The 23,179-nt window shown below is 34.4% G+C and overlaps 1 protein-coding gene across 2 annotated transcripts in view; it reads left to right on the forward strand.

Annotated features, from left to right (window-relative positions):
- Positions 1-3,633: 3,633 nt before the first annotated feature.
- The window catches only part of LOC150102865 (uncharacterized), a 151,294-nt gene continuing 131,748 nt past the window's right edge, over positions 3,634-23,179 (forward strand). For both annotated transcript variants that reach the window (XM_090397979.1, XM_090397980.1), the window contains exons 1-2: positions 3,634-4,209; positions 14,745-15,825. In XM_090397979.1, the coding sequence (XP_090254105.1) occupies positions 3,929-4,209; positions 14,745-15,825 (1,362 nt within the window). In that variant the 5' untranslated portion in view covers positions 3,634-3,928. The remainder of the gene's footprint in view (positions 4,210-14,744; positions 15,826-23,179) is intronic.

Raw genomic sequence — 23,179 nt, forward strand, 5'->3', positions numbered from 1 at the left:
TCTGTTGTGGTTGCAATGACTGTTAATTTGTTCAAGGCGAAGTATGATAGATATTGTGTGAATGTTGAATAGTTGTTCTTGAAATGATGCTACGGTCTCCCTCGATGAGTCTAAGGACTCCTTGGAGTTGTCCAAAAAAAAAAAAATCAGCTAACGCCTTTTTATTCCCGTATACGGGAGTAGGCGAGGCCATTTAGCTCTATCTAACTTTTGGAGACCGAGCGGGTAGTTCAATCTCCACTGGTACCCAATCAGAGACAGATGGCCCAAAGCTATCACTAATTAAGCGGTACGCAGTGAAGAGAGACGGCTCAAATGTGCCGCCATCTCGTGGTCCCTAACCCTAACACAATATATTTAATGTCTGAAATAATGTGGGTTCTACGGTCGATTTTCTTGAGTTTACAGGACGAAAAACCCGAGTTTCCTGGAGGAAAAAACCCGAGTTTCCTGGAGGAAAAACCTGCTTGCCCATGCCAGAGATCCACTAACTCGTGAACCGGTCGAAAAAAGGCTTAGAAAAATTTCTTCTAGTCGCCGACTAGACTCGAAATGAAGTCTTCCTTCGTGCGGCCAAGCGCGGTGGTGTGCAAACGCCACATCCACTGAGCTACACAGGCTACTAGGAGTTGTCCATAACAACAACAACAACAACACGGGTTTTTCATCCCTCAAAACAGGCAAACCTGTCCCTTGAACGCATAATGCTACAGCCATAAAACATTGCAAGGAAGGCAATGGAGAACCACCTTTCTCATAATCATCTTCCTAGATGGTAGCATATAGCTACCTTCACCAGCCGCATGGATGGGGGAATAGGATAGATAATGCCATATAGATGGAAGAAGTGTGGATGGTGAGTTTTGTAGATTGCCTTTCTGCAATGAATACTTTGCTGTGTCACATAATAATCATAGTAGTTATAGTCAGTGATGAGCTATAAGGGGCTCGCCCGACCCCTTTGTTAATTTTTTCTCAAATTTACGAGCCCCTTGTTCTTCTTGTTTACTTTTTTTATTTTTTGAAAAAAAAAAAACAATAATGATAATTTTTTGAAATATATTAAGCGACAACTCATACGTAACCTAACAAAGTGATTTGATTAAATAAAATATTATAGTTACTGTTCACACCATTTTACAAATAAGAATTCACTTTTGGTAATCGCATAAAAATAAATAAGACTATAAAATAATGCCCCTTGATTGGTACCGTTGATTATCCCTTAAAGTATAAAAACAAAAGAGAAATATAACGTGCTTCAATATTATTGTGTTTAGATAATATTTATTTATTCTTTATAGATTGTTTGTCATAAAAACTTCTATCGCAAGCAAAAGAAATTTATTTTGTTTATAAAAAATGCGGACTATTTCATATGTGCGATTATAAAAGATTTTATTCTTATTATATTTTGATAGTTAAAGAATGATTTTCTTGTAAGATAAATTAACACAGATGATTGTGTTCAAATATTTCATGTTTAGATCATGAAATATTTGTTTAAAAATGATAGCTTTTACAGGTGCATTGTCCCCTCATACTTTTTGATGGGCATTTGTACACAAGCTGTATTAATAAAAGCTTTTGTGTGAAATGTGGCTTTTTTTTGCTCGACGATGGGAGCCCTTTGTTAAAATTTCCGTAGCTCATCACTGGTTATAGTGGTAATGATAGTAGCAGTACTACTAATAATAAAATAAAGAAGTGTCGCCGAGCATTAGGGGTCTGTTATCTCTATATAAAGTGTGAGCACATTGCTAAAGCAAGACATACTTTTAACAAATCTTATGCTGTTCTGTATGAAAGATGAACGCCACAATTTTTATGATTTCTGGATCATTTCTATATTCTTAATTTATGCACTACTGAAAATTAATGTAAAATGGTTTGCACTTAAATGGATTAGGGGCTTGGCATTTAGAACATTTATTGATAAAGGGCAGAGTAAAGGGTCATAAACAGGGAAATGGGATTTGCTAGGGAGGCAGGTGATAGAGTTAGCTGTAAATAGTATTAAGGTCATTAATCGCTGTGAAATTGGGATTAATTAAGGGTAGGTCTTGCCTAAGTAATTTGCTTACTTTCTATAATAAAGTAACAGTGGAGTTGGATAAAGGAAATCTTTACTCAGTGATACTGCTTGACTTTGCAAAGGCTTTTGACAGGATTCCACATGGAACTCTGTTACATAAATTAGAGCAAATGGGTATGGGTCCGAAGATGGTGATTTGGATTAAAGGATGGCTGTTGGACAGATATCAAAGAGTGGTTTACGGAGGAGCTGAGTCTAAGAAAATGCAAGTGACTAGTGGTGTACCTCAGGGCTCAGTTCTTGGTCCTCTATTGTTTAATTTGTACATCAATGATATTGGAAATACCTTGAATGGAAATATCCACTTGTTTGCTGATGACGCAAAATTGGGAAGAGCGATAATCAATTCAAATGATGTGGATATTTTACAGGATGACTTAAATAGGCTGACGGTATGGACTGAGGTAAATGGCTGTCAGTTCAACGTGGCTAAGTGTAAGGTGATGCATTTCGGGAGGATGACATCACATGCTGTTTACTATATTAACGGAACTGAACTGCAGGAAGTTGATGAGACAAGAGACTCGGGAGTTATATTGGACAGAGAACTTAACTTTAAAGAGCATATTGCAAAGATTGCCAAAACATCACATCAAATTACATGGTTGTTGAGAAACACACTAACAAGCAGGGATAGGGAAGTTATTATTCCGCTCTATAAGGCATTAATAAGGCCTCATTTGGACTACTGTGCACAGATCTGTTCGCCAGGATTTCTTGGTGATGCGGAAGTGGTAGAGAGGATTCAGAGGTGGGTTACAAATATTGTTGCAGTTCTGTGGGATGTTCCCTATGAGGATAGTTTGATGATCTGTGGGCTCCAAAAACTAGCTGATAGACGTAGGAGAGGAGATATGATAGAGGTATTTAAATTGTTAAAGGGATTTTACAGGATTGATACTGATGATATTCTTAAGACCAGTGCAGGATGTGAGAGAACGAGGGGCCATCCCTGGAGATTGTGTAAGAGTGTGGTTAACAAGGGTGTTAGGACTAGATTTTTTACTTGGAGGGTTGTGAATGGGTGGAATGCTTTGCCAGAACTGGTTGTGAATGCTTCAACTGTGAATGAATTTAAGGAGAGGTATGACAGGTATTGTGTAAATAATGGTTAGTGTGTCAATGTCGGGTCTCCCGCGATGAGTCTTTTGACTCCATGGAGACACCGTTAAAATAATAATAATAATAACAATAATAATAATAATAATAATAATAATAATATGAAATATTAACGGAATCCATCTGGTTACAATATAGTTTTGATGTGTAGGCAAAATACATGTAATAAGTGTTGAGTATTTCGCGAAACGCACCCTAAAATTTTTTATCCGATTTTGGTTATCTCCTCCACAGATGCCAAATAAAATCATTGTTAGACAGCTGTGGTCGAGATATCTATCAATACCTGTGTCTTGCTTAGGGTAAACGGCATTATCTGGGAATAAATGACGTTACTGTATTTATTTATGTATATTTATGATATGGTTTGTTTCTTCCTATGCTACTTAGGGGTCGCTATCACAGAATGAAAAAAAAAATTGGTGTCGAATCGCCTGCTGTGCTATTAATGTTGGGTGTGAGTTAAGTTAACGAATTAAGTCAATTTTTTTTGTGTCGGGAATTCCAATGTTGGGGTGTTTCACAAGTCACTTTACTTCTGAAAAATACGACTTTTTATCATCCAATAAAGTTTTCGTTTTAAATATTTTTGGTTGTTTTGCAAATATAACATTTTTGAAGTTTATTTGGAACTCTATTACATGAAGTTCCTTTCATTAAAGGACTCTTCAGTAAAATATGATATGATTTCCACCTGTCAAACTTGAATATTATATGTTTTGTTTTAAAAGTGGTTGTGCTATGGCGCCTTTAGGTGTATCGTCCTTGATTCGAATTCGTTTAGATATGAGAGAAGTTTCCGAAATGTTAAAGATCCCAAAGTTTGTATGGTTGTCGGTTGATACGTCGTTATTAAAGTCTGTTCACGATTTAAAGAATGTAATTCAAAGGAAATATCGTTTAAGTGAAAGCTACAACTTGCAGTTATATGTTCAGCAGTGTCTCCTTCCTGTTGACGAGACGATCTTTATACTGAGAGATGAAGATCTTGTTAAGTAAGTAGATGCTTTATATATTTCTGTATAGCATTAAAACTATTGAATAAAAAATACAAAAGAAAAGAAAAATGAGAGAAAAATCTAAATAAGACAAAGTAGGACTACTAAATTATTATATGTAAGAAATTTATACCAACAGATAACTATTTAGAAAAGGGAAAAAAAATACAAGAAAATGAAGACAGAAATAATAGAATAATATGAAAGAAATTATATTGTTAGCATATGAAAATCTAGCGACACAAAAAATCCATATATGAGACAATGAAATAAAAACGGTAATTGAAAACAAAACGCTAATTTTTAAAAGATGGTTAAGTAGTAAAAAAAAAAAAAATTATATCACACCTCCAGGAAGTCAAAGGCTTCCACAACTCCTCGTCCCGCTACTCCACCAACTTCGTCATCTACCACCACTAGTACTTTCACAGACAATCACAAACATCCATGCCCACGACGGGATTCAAACCCGCAGCCTTTTGGCTGGGGAGCGGATACGCTAAACACTCGGCCAACCAGACCGGCATTCAAATATGAAATTGAATTAAAATTAAAAGAAAGTAATTATTTGTAACTGCAGTTGTCTCCATAATTTTGTCAAAAATCAATGCTGATCACCCTGTTACTCTAAAAGAAAAGCTCTGATTTTATCAGCCCGAAGTGGGTATTTGTAGAGTTGATATAGTTCTTGAGTTTGTCTTCTCCATTCATATGTTGTGTTATCTCTTACAGACTTTTCTGAGGATTTAATTTTCAAAGATATGCAAAGTTTTTTACATCTTGGTCTGTTATGCTCCATGTTTCTGTTCCATATAAAATAATAGGTTCCATGATTGTCTTGTATATATCTATTTTAGCGCAGCTTGACAAAATTTCAAGACAAAATAAATATAGTGAATGATGAGATCTGTTGGAAGCATGCATTCTATATCTTAGTCACTGTTCCAAGATATATGAAGGAAGTGACGTTTTTAAATTTTAGATAATTTATGGTAACCTGGTCAACTGTCCATGGTTATTGCTTATACATACATTTTTATTCTGATGTCGTCAGCATTTTCTCCAACTAGGCATATATCATCTCCATATCCTAATATCATGGTTCCGCTTGTGTTTTGTTTTACAGTTTTCAAATACACCCTGTTCTCCATTTATATGGTAGATTGGTTCCAGAAAAAAAATTGGTTCCAGATGTGAAAACCCAATACGAACAATGAAGTTTTACAAACAAAACATGAAAATCATTGAATAAAATTTTAATGGAATAAAATTTAATTTTAATGGAATATTTTTTTATTTTAAATACTTATTTAAAGTATGTACATATGTATCTTTCTTAAAGAAAATAGTGCATCACTAATAAATCAGAAATTTGAAAAGGCCCAAATACACCTGCGTATATGGTTATTTGTTAAATTTTATTTACTATTGCTTTCTGACAGTAGCCACATTCTTTTGTGTGGGACTGGAAGGAAATCATTTCCATCACTTGGAACACTTTGGCCAACCTGTTCATACTATAATGGTGAAATGTTTTCTTCAGTAAAAGGAACTGAATTAACACTAATTTCGAATAATTCTGAAGGTTGATTTTTTTTTCTTTACCACGACCTCCGTAATTAATTGTTGAGAACCTGTTTTGACAATCTTTGTATAACTCTTCGTATCGCACCATACATGACTTAACATTTAAACTGTTCACCTTGTTCAGTATTTGGATCATGTTTAAGAAAATTACTTTGCACTTTACCATTTGAAGCCCTTCTTTAATTAATCCTGCAGTGAGTGGAATCACTAACAGCCATGTCAACCATCAGTTCTTCAATATCTGCAGACGAAAAATCATCAAATCCTTCTCCACCAACTGCATGTACTATCTGATGATATTGGGATATTCAGTTGTATGCAAAGGTACAGGATTTTTCTTTTTCACACATCTGGCCAAGTAGCTTTCCAGCGTGTATTTAAAGTTGGTTTTGATTCTGATAATGCCAACTAGCAAGCTTGATGCAATTCAAAATAGAAAATTTCTTTCACACCTTAATAACTGTCAGTAAATTATCCTTATCTAGTTTATCCAAAATATATTGGAATGTTCTTATGTAGTAAATTTTGAAAGTAGCGATCACACCCTGGTCTAGTGGTTGTATTAAGCATGTTGTATTAGGTGACAGAAAACAAAATTCCACATTCTGGTGTTCTAAAACAGGATGGCCACGTGCATTATCTATAATCAATAAAACGTTAAAAGCCAGGTTTTTTTTCCATCAAATAGTGTTTAACTTCTGGAACAAAACATTGTTGGAACCATTCATTAAAAATTTCTTTTGTAACCCAACCATTTTTGTTTGCCTTCCAGTACACTGGTAACATGTTAAAACCCATATCTTTCATTGCTAGCGGTCTTAGGGATCGATTAATGAGTAATGGTTTTAATGTACGATCTCTTGAAGCATTGCTGCAAAATAATAATTACATGATCCTTAGCTGCTTTAAAGCCACCAACACTTCTTTGTGATTTTGCTATATAAGTTCTACTTGGCATTTTTTCCAAAAAAGGCCAGTCTCATCTGCATTCCAAAGTTGGTACATATGTACCGTTTTAGGAAATTATAATTTTAATGGAAATATAATTTTTAACAAAACTGAATTCAAATAGAAATTTTAAAAATAAGTGCCATTTGAACCATGTTAAATCAAAATATACCGTGTAAAAACAGAATTGCTTTTATTTTTTAAACTGTGTTATTTCAAAATTGTGTAAAAAAAAAAAGCAATGAAAAATGAGAATTAGCTGTACATTTTTCTAATGCGAAGTTAAAGAATATGGTTGAAAGAGCATCTCCTTGTTTCACTCCTCTTTTAATAGCAAAAGATTCAGATCTAATTCCATTAGCCAGTACTATATCTGCTGTCATTGGTGCAAATTTTAATTAAATTTATTATCTTATGAGGTATTCCAGTTTCATTTAATACTCTCTAAAGGCCTTCTCTGTGAATGCTATCATATGATTTTCTGAAATCTATAAATAAAATGGAGCTGCTGATTATTTTCCCATTTTTTTCTCTAGTATCTGTCTTATGTGGTGGAGAAACATGGAATGTTTCCCCACCAAAAAGCAATAAAAACTAAAAATAACTTTAATACAACTACTTGAGACTCTTACTCCTGGAAGGATCATATTTGTAATTCCACTATTTTGGAAGAGGCAAATCAAAATCCCTTGATGGAAACCCAATGCAGATGTCAACTTGATTGGCTAGGACATCAACTGAGACATCTTCCTTCTCCAGCTTAGTTTTATATGCTCCCTCAAATAGACAGAGAGGAAGACCAACTACACAATTTTGGCAATATATTAACCACATTATCAGCACAGATACTCTCTCTCTCTCTCCACGAGAAATAACTCAACTGGCTCAAAACAGAAGCCTGGAAAGCTACATATAATTAATCTTTTCTTATTCCTGTTTATTTAGTTTGTTTCCCTATTTACAAATTGTAAATAAACTATGATGATGATGATCTTAGTGTAAAAATCTGGTCTACTGTGGACTTATTTCTATGGAATCCTGCTTGATATTCATCTATATTTTCTTCAGCATATGGTAAGATTCTTTTTAATACAATAAAAAGAATTTTGTGCTTCAGGAAATTGTGAATGGATATTTGTTACAGCAATAGTAAGCTGTATTCCATGAGTGAAGGACACAATTTGGTGTAAAAATGAATGGCAATATCAAACAGGAACTGCAGGTGAAAAAGAGGTTATAGAAGAAATAAGGAGAGGGGTGGAGAGTAGATGCATGAAGAATATAAGACTCAGACCTGGAGGTGACTAGTATGGTAAGGAAAGCAAAACTGGAATGTGAGAAGAGATTGACATGAAGATCCAAAGAAAATCCTGAGGAATTTTTTAGCCATGTGGCCAGTAGGAGGAGAAATGATTGTGAAAGAATAACATTGTGGGATAAAAATGGGAATAGAGTGACTGTTGCAGAGGACATAGTGGAGTTGATCAATGAATACTCTATAGCAGTGGTGTTCAACCATTTTTACTACGTGAGCTACTTTTCTATAAAACGTTATTCGGCAATCTACTATCAGATATCAGGTTCCCCCAACCTGATATTTGATTACGCACAAATAAACAACTAAAAAAAATACACAACTAAAAACTTTATTTGTGTATTTAAACATTTATTTATCACTTTTAATTATTTTAATACAACAAATATTTTAATACAAAAAAAAAAACAAATATATTGGAATAACATATTTATTTCTCTATTTTGGAAAACGAAAGTTACAAAAAACAACAGATTGATTACAAACTTACAAGTTACAGGAAATGTTGGTTGATTTAAAAAAAAAAAAGTTAATGTGAAATTTGGCATTGTTTGGACCTCGCAATATTTTCATAGTCAAGTTGATATGAAGAAGTGGCCAATCGCAGTTCATCATCCAAATGATCATTTGTAATTTGGTTTCTTAATTGATTTTTTATGACGGTCATATTCGAAAAAGCGGATTCTGACAGGTATGTCGATCCGAAACTTGACAGAATTTTTTGAGCAATATCAGTTAATTGTGGGAATTTTTCATGTGTATACTTCCAAATGACTTCATTGTTTATTGAATTTAAATGTAAACTATTGTGAATGTTTATCATCTCAAGTTCTACTTCAGCTTGGTTTATATCAAACAGCCCACTAATTTTATTTGAAATTTCTAAAAAAAAAAAAAAAAATCAGCTAATGCCTTTATTCCCGTATACGGGAGTAGGCGAGGCCATTTAGCCCTATCTAACTTTTGGAGACTGAGTGGGCAGTTCAATCTCCACTGGTACCAATCACAGACAGATGGCCCATGGCTATCACTAATTAAGCGGTACGCAGTGAAGAGAGACAGCTCAAATGTACCGCCATCTCGTGGTCCCTAACCCTAACACAATATATATTTTTTAATGTCTGAAATAATGTGGGTTCTACGGTCGATTATCTTGAGTTTACAAGACGAAAAACCCGAGTTTCCGGGAGGAAAAACCTGCTTGCCCGTGCCAGAGATCGACTAACTCGGGAACCGGTCAAAAAAAGGCTTAGAAAAATTTCCTCTAGTCACCGACTAGACTCGAAACCAAGCCTTCCTTCATGCGGCCAAGTGCAGTGGTGTGCAAACGCCACATCCACTGAGCTACACAGGCTCTTTTGAAATTTCTGTGATGTTCAAATTTTCTTGAAATGGATTATTGATAAAAGATACAATTATTTCAGTTTTATTAAAATCTTTAAATTCTGAATTTATTTCTTCCTCAATCAATTCTATTTCACGAATAAATTCTTTTAAATCATAGCGAAGCATTTCTTGATTTTATTCAAAAAAATTTTAATAAATATGGGAGATGTCTAAATTCGCAGTCATTTATATTTTTCTTTAATAAAAGTAAGTACTGTTTGTTATGTTTTTATTGAACTTAACATGTCAATTAAATTTTTATCTCTACCTTGTAACTCTAAATTTAAATTACTTAATTTCGTACAGAAATCTACTAAAACTAATAAGTGTAACAACCATCTTTTATCACTCAACTGTGGATAAATATCTCCTTTTTCATCAAGAAAATTTTTTATATCATTATTTAATACAAGAAATCTTTCTAAAAATTGACTTCTGCTGAGCCAGCGAACATTATTGTACAACAGAAGTTCCCTATCATCATCTTCCTGTAATTTAAATAACCGTCATTGCAGGACTTTTCTTCGAACAGAATTTACAATTTTAAGCGTAATATCCAAAACATCTTTTGTGTTTAATCTTTTACTACACAGTACTTGTTGGTGAATAATACAGTGGTACGTTAAAAAATCTGGATATTTGTCATCGTTTTTGCATAATGAAATGAAGCCTGATTTATTACTTATCATTGAAGGAGAACCATCAGTAGTAATAGACACAAGTTTAAAAAGTGGAAGTTGGTGTTGTTTCACAAATTCATCAAATGCCAAAAAAAGTCTTCTCCCCCTAGTCCTTCCCAATAATGGTATAATTTTCAAAAGTTCTTTACTTGAATAATCTCGAAATCCCATGCGAATAAATACCATTAACTGAGCAATATCAGTGAAGTCATTTGATTCATCAAATTATAATGAAAACGCAGCACACTGGTGAATGTCTGACATTAACCTGGCCTGGTAACTTTTCTCCGGCAATTTGAAACTTTGTCTGCGGCCTAGAAGTAGTCTCTCTCTCTCTCTAGCGATGTCTCGAACCGAGAAGCTCCTTTCTGGAACTGGGACCCCTTCTGCTAGCTTCAGTCACTTTTTATTAGGCCTCCTCTGAGACCTCGCATGAAGTTTGGCAACCCCCAAATAATCGGTATGAGTCTTTCATCTTAAGTTTCAAGTTTGGCACGCCTTTTGTTCTCCTCTGCTTTCTTTTGATTGTAAGTTGCCGGCCATCGGAAAGTTGTTTGAACTCTTTCTGACTGACTTCGGAGATGTTTACACTTAGAGCCTTCAAGCCTTTCTCATACATAAAAGTTTCAATAACAATCTTTCTAATGCTGCCATGTACAGCTTCGGCGACAAAAACATTGCCTTTGTTTTTAACACTCAAACATATTCTTATTAAAGTAGTATATACAGTTAGCTTCAAAAGAGTTATTTACAAAAAATCTACAAACTATACCGAGACAAACAAAGTTTATTTTTTTACAATATTCACATGGGACTTAACCTAAGTAAAAAATTGATGTAAAGTGCTTTGGAATATTTAATATTTAAGCTACAATCTAGTTTTACACTTTGCTTATAATCATATTCACTCGGCTCACTGTTTGACTTCCACTGATCCAAATTAATTCATTTACCAGGACTTATAAGAAAATTACTGATTTGAGAATTTTAATGAAAAATAAATAAACAATAACAATACACTTATAGCGAATTAAAAATAATACAAAATAATGATAGACAAAATATTATGTTTTCAGTTTTGTAAGTAAGGAGGAGTACACAAGAGATCGACCAAAAATCACTCTGCGATCGACGGGTTGAACACCTCTCCCCTGCTCTATAGGAATATTTCATTCTGGAGAAGTAGGTTTTAATGCTACAGGGATAGGGCAGGTTTAAGGTTTAGAGGTGCAAGAGGAGAGAGTGTTCCAAATACTGAGTACTCTGGATGTCAGTAAAGCTGTGGGACTGGATGGTATTTCACCATGGGTTTTGAGATAATGTGTTAAAGAACTGACAGCTCTGTTGACCTGGCTTTTCAATGAAAGTCTGGCTACGGGAAAGTTACCCAAGGAAAGGAAGGAAGGTGAGATAGTGCCATTGCATAAAGGCAGGCAGATTGGATGTGTCTAACTATAGGCCAGTTTGTGTTTCTTCAGTAGTTAAGATCTTGGATAAATTAGTGCGGGACCATATACAGCGTTGGGCAGATGAGGGTAATGTTATCTGTGAGAGTCAACATGGATTTGTTAAGGGAACACTCTTGCTTTAGTAATATGATTGCCTTTTATAATAAAGTGACAAGAGCAGTTGAGGGAAAGGCATATACTGCCATTTTTTTGGATTTTGTAAAGGCATTTGAGTGGGTGCCACATAATAAATTGATATTTAAGTTGCAGCACATGGGTTAGATGTCGGGTTAGTCAACTGGATTCAGGATTGAATACTGTCTGATTGGTATCAGAGTTGTGTATGACGGGGCAATATCAAGGAGGCAGAAGGTTACAAGTGAGTCCCACAAGGCTCAGTATTGGGACCTGTATTGTTTAACCTTTATATCAATGACATTGTCAATGGATTGCAGAAGGATATTCAGTTGTTTGTAGATGATGTGAAGCTGAGAAGGGTTATTAGTAATAGCGCAGATGTTTCAGCCCTACAAGAGGATTTGAATATACTAGACAGATGGGCAAATGAATTGGGGCATCAGTTTAATGCAGCAAAATGTAAAGTCTTGACGTTTGCGATACATTGATGGGAGGCTGTATACTTGATTGGAGGAGCTGTACTGGAGAAAGTAGGGAAAAAGAGATCTGGGGGTGATGATTGATAGAAAACTGAAATTCAGGGAACATATTGCAAAGATGGTGAAGGTAACCCAGGGGATTGCTGCAATACTGCAATTGTTCTGAAATTTGGTCCCCAGGATTTGAAAGGGATAAAGTAACTGTGGAAAGGGGTATAGAGGCAGATGAAAAAGATGGTTTCAGGACTATACAGTGTTAGTTATGAGGATCGGCTGAAGGAATGTGAACTGCAGAGTTTGGTAGATAGAAGAAGGAGAGGTGATATGATTGAGACTTTTAAACTGTTGAGAGGTAGTTACTGGGTTGACACTGCGGAGTTCTTTCGCTTGGTGGAACAGCGGGAAGGAGCAATGATAAGAGGCCATCCCTGGAAGTTATGAAAGAAAGCTGTGAGCAAGAGGGTGAAGAGTGATTTCTTTGCATGGAGGGTGGTTGAACTGTGGAATGCATTGCCTGATAGTGGTGAGAGGAAGCACGGTCAATGAGTTCAAAGAGTGGTATGATAGACTTTGTTTCATGTTAAGGACCTTCCATGATTAGTCTTTTGACTCCATGGAGGCCTGAATAATAATAATATTAGATAAAATTTTGTAGTCTGCAAACAGGAGTGCTATCCTTCTGTAGTTTCACATTCATTTTTCTTTCCTTTTTTTTTATTATTATTATATAATGATATGGTTAATGAAGCTTTCCATTCTGAGAGTATATCTTCATTTTCTGATATTAAATTTATCAGTTTATATCTATAGTTAATTTACTCCCATCGTATTTAATGAGTTTGGTTTCTATTCCATTGGTACTTGGATCTTTGTTGTCTTTGAGTTGCTTTGTACTTTCTTCTACCTTGGGTTAGTGAGGGTCTAAATATTTCTGGTTGATAGGCATGATACATTTTGTGTTCAAAAGTTTCATCAGATTCATCACAGTTTTGTAGTTCATTAAAGTACTCTCTCTCTCTCTCTCCAAACCTGTTTTTTTTGCGATTTTATCTCTAGTAGCTACTGTTTTTTCATTACTGTTGTTTTCATATGTGGCCTCTAGTATATATACTATCCTATCCCAATAGCTTTAACAGGCCTTTAAGGCCCACAACCTTCCAAGCATGCTTGGATTTCGTAACTGAAATACAAGGATAAGATGGTCAGCCCTATGCCCCTAAGTATTCCTGACTGTATCCATGTGTGTTCACTGGGCCGGTTTGCCTGCTTTTGGGATGAAAAACCTCAGATAAACTGGCAGAAAAAACCCTGCTGTCCATTCCCAAGACCAGCTACTTGGCTATGGCTGAGGAAGATCCTTCAGCTCCTCATGTTACCGACGGGAATGGAACCTAGGACACTCCTTCCCCCAGGCATATGGTTGCAAAGTGCAAAGCCACTAGGCTAATTGCGTGGACCACTAGTATATAGAATCATTAAAAATAAATTGTGGTTGAGAAGGGGGGGAAAAAGTGTTATTGTGCTATGGAATGCCACATTTTATGACCACTGCTGTCTTGAAACGTTTGGAGGCAATTTGCTATCTTGTGTTTGACAGTGAACATCCTATATAAATCCTATATATAAGCGCCTCCGTAACGCAATTGGGAGGATGATTGTACATTGCGTCCTTCGATTGGAATAGGCCTAAGTTCGATTCTCGTTGCGACGGGAGGAATCTTTATGTGGACGATTTTCAATCGAAGGTGAGTTAGCCGATCTCATACGGTGGTAGCAGGGTTTTTTTCCCGGAAACTCGGGTTTTTCATCCTGCATACAGACGACTCGGCCCTTCAGAACACACAATTTACAGACAAAAAATACTAGTTGTGGTGGAGGTGGGTGATAGATGGTGTTGATGGAGACGATTAGTAGTAGAGGTTCGGTGTAGTGGTTGAGACAGTTGTATAATAGTAGGTGTCCTCCTGCGATGAGTCTTCAGACTCCTTGGAGGTGTCATGAATAATAATAATAATAATAATAAATCTAATGGAACTGTTTATATATATGTATTTCTGTGCCTTTTATACTTATTTTGTTTTCTTTTCAGAATTGTAGTTGAAGATAGCTTTTGTAACATATTTTCTAAAAAATATGTTGCAAATATTTTAATAGGCCTAAGTTCGATTCTCGTTGCGACGGGAGGAATCTTTATGTGGACGATTTTCAATCGAAGGTGAGTTAGCCAATCTCATACGGTGGTAGCAGGGTTTTTTCTCCCGGAAACTCGGGTTTTTCATCCTGCATACAGATAACTCAGCCTTTCAGAACACACAATTTACAGACAAAAAATACTAGTTGTGGTGGAGGTGGCTGATAGATGGTGTTGATGGAGACGATTAGTAGTAGAGGTTCGGTGTAGTGGTTGAGACAGTTGTATAATAGTAGGTGTCCTCCCGCGATGAGTCTTCAGACTCCTTGGAGGTGTCATGAATAATAATAATAAATCTAATGGAACTGTTTATATATATGTATTTCTGTGCCTTTTGTACTTATTTTGTTTTCTTTTCAGAATTGTAGTTGAAGATAGCTTTTGTAACATATTTTCTAAAAAACAAGTGGTTACTGATTTGGGGAAAGCTGCTTATGATAAGGCTACTGAAGTGGAAAAACCTATTGAGGATTCTAGTAAGCATGAGGAAAGGATATCAGTATGTAGTAGTAAGCAAAATTCACCGGAATCATATGTTAATAACAATATACTTCCTAATGCAAATTCCTCAAAATCATTATCTCAGACAAATATATCAAGATTAAGAACATCTTTCATTGGTCCCCATATTTATGAATGTCCTCTTGAACAGTCTTTCAAATTGAATCATGTGTTAAATCATGAAAACTTTCTTCAGAATAGTGATGGTGCCGAATCTAATGAGTTTCCACACAAAAAAAGGAAGAAACATCACAAAAAGCACTCTTCTGAAGTTAATACATATGCTGTATGCAGTGAAAAGGAACCTTTAAGTGGTAATTTTAATAATATTGAAAATAAAAATTCTTCCTTGCCTTTATCTCCACCTAAGTTACATGAAGAAACACTTGATAATAATTTACCTGGTAACAGAATATCTGAAAACAAAAATCAGCAAGTCCTTGAAATCGGCACAGGTAATGGTAACTGTAAAAAAAAAACTCGAAGATGTAGGAAAAGAAAGAAAATGCTGTCTGATACATCTGAGGAAGTAACTGCAAATTATAGCTGTGATGGTTCAGTGATGAGCTTTTCAGAATGTTCTCCTGACAAATTTTCACCAAGACAAATTACAAAGTTAGAGTTATTGACTAAACCAAATAGAGCTAACAACACATGTCATAATACGCATATTAGATTTGAAGAAAATGAAAATACTTTAAATGATACTGTAAAGAATGATGTAGCAAAAGATCATTTTGTGAAACCTCAAATGCCATTCATTACATTTGTGAGAGAAACTGAGCAGAATAATTCATCTAAGGTTAATGATCCAAATTTATTTGTGAGTAACACAAAAAAAAAGTCTCAGTCTAGTCTGTTAATAGAGGACAGAGAAAAAGTGCATACTGAATCTCATGGAACAGGAGGAACTGAAAATTTAGGAATATCAGAAGAAAAAGTAAGTTTTTTTAAATTTTTTTTTTATTTTATGGTTTTGTGTTAGTCATAAATTATTGTTAGTTCATGTATATTTACATATATATTCAGTAGCAAGGCTTATACGTTGGTCATACATAACTTGTTATTAGCTTACGGAATTAACAATGCATATAAAGGATATTAATTAAAGGCAACTTTAATTAATATCCTTTATATGCATTGTTAATTCCGTAAGCTAATTACCAGTTATATATATTCAGTATACCAAATACTACTGTAGTAAATTTACTCAACGTAACAAACTGCTCAAAATATTTCTACCTAAAGTTCATAGCATCAGTGCTATTTTTCTTCTGCAACTTCTCCCACTTAAGTGGGGTCACTGTTGATGATGAGTCTCCTCCACATCCTCCTGTCTTGGGCTGTCGCCACATCCAAGTATCAAGGTGCTATGCTAAAGGAAATTCACTATAACAAATATTATCTCTTTGGTTCTGCTAGTTTGCTATAGCGAATCCACAGTATGCATGTGTGGTATACCTTCATGAGCATTGTTTGCAGCATAAAAATCTTAATAAAAAATGTTAGAAATAATACTCTTATTAAAAAAAAAACTCTCTTTGTAAGGGTATTGTTGTGAGAGGCACCAACATTTTGATAATAGGGCTGATGTGTGAAACAACTTTTAAAATGTTTTTTATGCTATCACATAAACACTAGCTTTGCATTAATGTAGAACTATTATCAGTTAGCAATTTCATATATTACATGGGTAAAAAAAAAAAATGCTATCTCTGGTACTATGAAAGAATTCATTATGACATTAAAAATTTTCATAATTTGTATTTAAAAAGTTGGAAAGTAATTGACAGAATCATTTAAAGAAATAGTAGAAGAAAATAAAATATATATGTACTAAAAATGAAGAGCCAAAAAGGCTTCAATTCGGTGATGCAAAATCATATAAATTAAGTGGATATTAAATCCAACATAATTTCAGAGCCGAATACAGAAACTACAAAAGTTTCGTATTTAAAAGTTGACCAGAGAGCTTGTGGGAATACATGCACTGCCATACTACGAGTTGCCCTAGCTGAGCCTAATAGCAAGCACACATGCCGAAGTGCCCGTATATTCGCCTACTATTATTTTGATAAGGTTTCACTGGTCTGACACAGATTGATCCAAAACACAGATTCTTTAGGTTTCCGGGTGTTTACTACCTTTAGTATGATTGCAATGTTCCATATTATGAACACAAAAAAAAAAAAAATCCTCATACCAAGTGAAATCTTATCAAAATGGACCAATAATAGGTGAATATACTGGAGCTCTGTAGTGTGTGCTTGCTATTAGGTTCAGCTAGGGCAACTTGTAGTATGGCGGCGAATGTATTCCTGCAAGCTCTCTGGTCGACTTTCAAATACGAAACTTTTATAACTTCAATACGAAGTTATAAAAGTTTCTGTATTTGGGCTCTGAAATTATGTTGGATTTAATATCCTCTTAATTTATAAAATATATATAGTTCATAATGAAACTTTGTGTATATGTGCAAATTATAACATACAGGAAACCGACCTTGCTAATAGATAATTACTTGCTCCGTCCCATCATCAACTTCAAATGTAAAATAATACAACATTAGTATCCTGAGCCTGTGGTCTCATTAAAGATGAGGAATAATTAACAACAAAACTGATGTCTTGCTACCATATTCCAGAATATGGCTATAATAAAATAACTGTTAATCAGACCTATATTTCATCCTCAAACACACACCATGAAAATGATAATAGTGATGAAAAAGTAAGTCTCCCTTACTTTTCATCTGACTGTCTGTTTTCTTTATACATTAGCTTCATTACAGTTAGGTTAGTGAAAATTCTCGCAAATTCAAAATTACATTCACACCTAACTAAATTTGCTTCAGTCAGCAAATCCAAAACTCAGATTCTTAAGGTATCAAGGTGTATACTACCTTTAGTGTGATTGCAATGTCCCTTATGAACACAAAAAAAAAAAAAAAAAATCCACAGCATATTATCTAAATGAATACAGTTATACACATCATATATATTTTTAAGCTCTACTTGTAAACATTTAATTAAAGATGACAAGAAATTATATTCTTGGTTTATCCTTTATCCAAGTGTAAGCAAACAAAGTTTGCATGCAAACTATTTTCATAACTAAGCTACTTGTATATAGAAGCTAATGACTTCAAATTAATTGCCTTAGTATCTCGTAATACAAAGCACACATCTTTTTCGGGTGTGTATAATGCTAAGCATTATGGGAAGGGCCACTACCCAGACCGGTTTTGACCTTTATTGAGATCTTATCAGTAGGATCCAGACCTAGAATTGATACCAAGATGGAGAAGTCATATATTTCCCATATGTAGCTGATGGGAAATTTGTGATATTTGTGCTCTGAAAATATTAGCATGTTAGAAAAATAATATTTTTTTTCCCTCTTGGTGGTGTTATGAACTTTGTTCTAGTTTCCCAATGAAAACACTGAGTCATTTAACTAGAAAGGATCTTAGTGAATTTTTCTTTATACCACTTTATTTGTTTGTGGTTTAAGAAGTACATAATATAATTCATTTTGTTTGGATCGCTTAAGGCTCAAATCCAGATAACTGGGAGGTGACCTCCATATTGCCTTCAAGGAATGCAGAGAACAAACTGGGGCTTCTGACCTAATTCAAAATGTTTTTTCTGATATTATTCCACATGAAAGAAACAGATGAGATGGAATAATTTTTTACTAATCACTCAACTAATCTCATGAAAAATTCTTCTGTTTCACATCATCAGGAGAAATAAGTGAATAAACTAAATAACAGGCTATAGCAGGTAATGTAAATAATGAAATATTTAAAAAAAAACAGGAACAATAGAAAGCCCACATTTTCTATGATGTTGTTTGCTAGTTTATGGTCTGCTGTGAATTACTGATAACTGCATGCATGTTGTGTTGAATTCAAGAAGACCAGACTTGATGTAGAATCATCCCTTATTTCAGGTTGCACTGTTGAGGATGGTTGATCATTTTGGCTGATTCCTTGACTGATCTTGAGAAGAACTTTCTCCTGATGATGTGAAACACGATAATTTTCACAAAACTAATAGAGTGAGTGATAAAAATTATTCTGTCCCATATGTTTCTGTCATATGAAATAATACTGACAAAAAATTTCTAGTATGTCCTCACTACAGATGGCTACATAATGATATCGAGTCTCACAGTAAGTTTTTGCTCTCAAAGGTGAATAAATTTGAAAAACTAAGGATGAACCAAAAAAAATTTTTTTTTGTAATAGGTTAACATTTCTTTTAAAATGCAGGGATAAATGATACTATTCCTCGAATTTTAAGATTCCATTAGAAGTTCACCACTGTGTGCTTTAAGAATTTTCTGTCTATGGAACTTGTCTTAAATCATAGGAAGTTAAAATTTTCTAATATTGATAGCCAATCTTATGCTCTTCATACAGAATTATCTTCCTACAAACATTTGAAAACAGTTTAGATAGACTTATTTATGAAAAATCAGAGTATATATTTAAAGTTAGTAAAGAAAGAATGAAGAAAAGCTGTTGAAAAACACTCTCGGTGAGTGATTATTCCATAATAAAATACTCTTCCACAGGTCCTCATACACATTATCTGATTCTGAACTCTGCACCTTTCACGAGGTTTCAGCTTTGCGATATCATCGAGTAGGATTTCAAAATTAAATATCATATTCAATGTGAAAAAAAAAACTTTCAAAAAAGTTCTTTCAAATGAGCAGATTTTCTTTGCATCCAAACAGCCTCTGTACTTTTAGAAGCAAAACCACCTAGTAATAATATTACAAAAATGGAATGATTGGCTCTAAAAAACGTTAAACAGGATAAGAGAATTATAGTATTGAAATCTGACAAAGGCAACACAACAGATTTAATGAGCTCCATAGAATATATAGAAAAAATGCAATTGCTACTTGAATGATACAAACACCTATATAACTCTTGGTCACAATCCAAATGGGTCATTTCCATAATAAGACCAATAATTTGATAAGAAGCATGCTGAACCTGTCTGAAGACACCAAAAAACATCTCGTATCAAGACATTCCCTGGTACCAAGAATTTATGGACTCCCAAAATTACATAAGCAAGCCTTTTCACCGAGATTCATTATTGATGCTTTCAACTTCATTGCTTTCCAAATATCTAGCAAACTTGGTAAGCTTCCACATCAGCATAACAATCTCTTTTGTAAAGAACAACACGATATAACACCAAAGACATCACAATAGAGCTTCCTGATTTATTTGCACTCCTTGACATTATTAATCAGTTTGCAAATGTACCAAGAACAAAAAAACTTTGACTACTACACAACTTATTACCACTGAACACTGTAGATATCTTTAAATATTGCATAAAGAGCACCTTCAAATTCCAAGAAGAATATTTTAAACAGAAGAAAGGATTAGCAATGGGCTCGTCCGTTTCTCTCTTGTTAGCAAATCTCTTCATGGAATGGTTTGAAGGAAAAAACTATCCAGTACCAGGGAACATAACTTAAACTTTGGCTCAGATATGTTGATGACGTATTCATCATTTGACCCATATTACCCATTTAGAAGAATTTCTGACATATCTCAACAATATCCATCCTTGGATTAAATTTAATGTTGAATTGGAGATAAACATGTCTTTACCATTTTTAGACATGCTTATAAAAGTATCACAGCAGAACACTCAATTTCTCAGTATATAGGAAGCTAACAAACACCAGATGTTATTTACATGCCACATCTCATCACCGGCAAGCACAAAAAATAGGCATTATTTGTTCCATATGTGACTGGGCTTACAGAATCTGCACTGATATAGATAAAAGAATCCAAGAGCTAAACTATCTAATAGCCATCCCACCAAAGAATGAATATAATAGAACACTACTCAGCAAAACTCTACATCCTAGACAGATGAACACGAAAAACATGACTTCAGAGAAACAGTGATTCTCCCTTATATACCATCATTCAGAGTCAAAATATGAAGGTTAACAAAATATAAAGGTGGCTTTCTACCCCCTCAACAAGATCTCTAATTTCCTGTAACATCCCCATCCACACTCAAGAAACCTAGTACACTCAAGAAAACTATATGTCGTTTGCTGTACATACGACAGACAGGCAGGTCAAGAGAAATTCACCAATCCAAACACATCAAGAACATAGAGAATGAAAGGAAACACAAATCAAGAGCATTAAAGAAATGCTCTTGATTTGTTTTTCTCAAGAGCATTCAAGGAATCAGCTGAAATGATCAAATATCCTCAATAGTGCAAATTGAAACAAGATGATTCCACATCAAGTCTGGTTTTCTCTAATTCAACTCAACATATACATGGTTGCCTGTAGGTTGTCGCAATAGACCACAAACCAGCAAACATCATAGCAAATGTGGACTTTCCATTGTTATTCCTGTTTTTTTATTTCATTATTTCATTAATGTTACCTGTTATATCAATAAACTTTTTTTTCAGTTTATTGATGTATTCTCCTGATGATGTGATACTCAAGAATTTTCATGAAACTAATAGATTGATGAATAAAAATTATTCTAGCTCATCTGTTTCTTTCATCTGGGGTAATACCAACAAAAACATTTCTAATATGTCCTCACCTTCATATGATGTGACTAGTTAGTAGGTATCCACTGGGTATCGAATGAACGCAGTTGGGTTGGAAATTTGGGACTCAGCTGACCAAAGTGTACTCTCTGTTGGCTTACACCATACATACATATTATGTTGGTGCGATGAGATTTCATGCCAGGTGGAATATCGCCTGATTAAACAAGCGTCCCTGCTGTTTTCATCAGAGAACCAGGGCAAACAAGCTCTATTTCACATCAAGAAGAACAAACCTAGACATCAGATGAATTGAAGATAGGAACCATCAACATGAGGAGTATTAATGGAGAAGACAGCAAGTTTGCAGAAGGACTGAAAAAATATCAGATGAAATACTAATGAATAAGTATAGTGTTCTGTTCATGCAATAATAATCAAGGAAAGGAAGGAATAGTATTCAGCACCATACATGATGATGTATGGTGCTGAATGCTATTGATTGGAAGGCAGTTTAGAATTATACAGCCAAACTTCAAAATGTGGAAATAGACAATGAAACTTGTTTGTGCTTTATAGAATGCTCTCCTAAGGATGAAGTAGAGAAATTTTTCAAATCATTAAAGTAGTCTACTGACATAAAGAAAGTGTGAAAAAGTGGTCCTAGTTGGAGATCTATACAGCAGAGATCCACCAGACATATAGAAATGTTTGAAAAATTTGCAGAAATAAGCAAGGCTAATAATAATGGTAAGTACCTACTGGATTTCTGCTCAGGATATGGATTCGTGATTACTAACACCATGTTCCAACATAATGATGTGTAAAGTTCACATGGAGAAAAGACACAAGCAAATGAACAAGACTGCATCGACTATGTTATTGTTGATAGTTAAATGTTCATTCTGATTCAGGATATAAGAGTATACAGAGCATTTTAAATTGGAAGTGATTGTCACTTAGTTTTAAGTAGGATAGAAATGAATATCACATTGAAAAGAATAGTATATAAGAAAGTTTTTAAAAGAATTAAAGTTGAGCTGCTTTTACAAGTGAACTGTACTGAACTCTTCGAATAATTCTACAAACATTATTCAAGAAAAAAATGAAAGACATTTGAAAACAAGAACCAAACCTTGGAGACTAAGTGGTAAGCCCTGAAGAAAACATTGATCGATTCAGCTACTACAGTTGAAGTTGTCTGCAAGGATAGAAAAATGAGAACACCATGGTGGACACAACAAGTTCTGAAAAAGAAGAAAGTGTACTGATAGCTCCTAGCAAATATGTTGGCAGATACCCTAAAAGAATGCAGAGAAAAATGTAAGTGATCTGAGCTATTTGTAAAAGTAGCTAAATAAAAATCATAGGTAAGAATATAGGTAAGAATCATAAGGTAAGAATATAGAAGATAAATATCAGGAAGGTGGCAAAATGTTCTGGAGGCTATTGAAAAAGCTTAGGTATCAAAAAGAATACTGTAAAAGAAATTAGTGATGATAAGGTGACATGAAAACTGAAGATATGGATATTCTAGATGACTGGAGTAATTACTTTGAAAGATTGTTAAATGAAACATGCAGTGACAGAACAGTAATAAAAAATATTCCATAGGAATGTGAATAGGATTATATATCGTTACTTGATATGAAAAAAAAACTATTAAAAGCCTGAAATATGAAAATGCAGTTGGAGTAGATGATGTTTGATCAGAAATGCTCAAATATGGA

The sequence above is a fragment of the Typopeltis vanoorti genome, chromosome 9, assembly GCF_054136105.1.
Source record: "Typopeltis vanoorti isolate ZY-2024b chromosome 9, IOZ_Tvanoo_1.0, whole genome shotgun sequence".
NCBI classification, from domain to species: domain Eukaryota; kingdom Metazoa; phylum Arthropoda; class Arachnida; order Uropygi; family Thelyphonidae; genus Typopeltis; species Typopeltis vanoorti.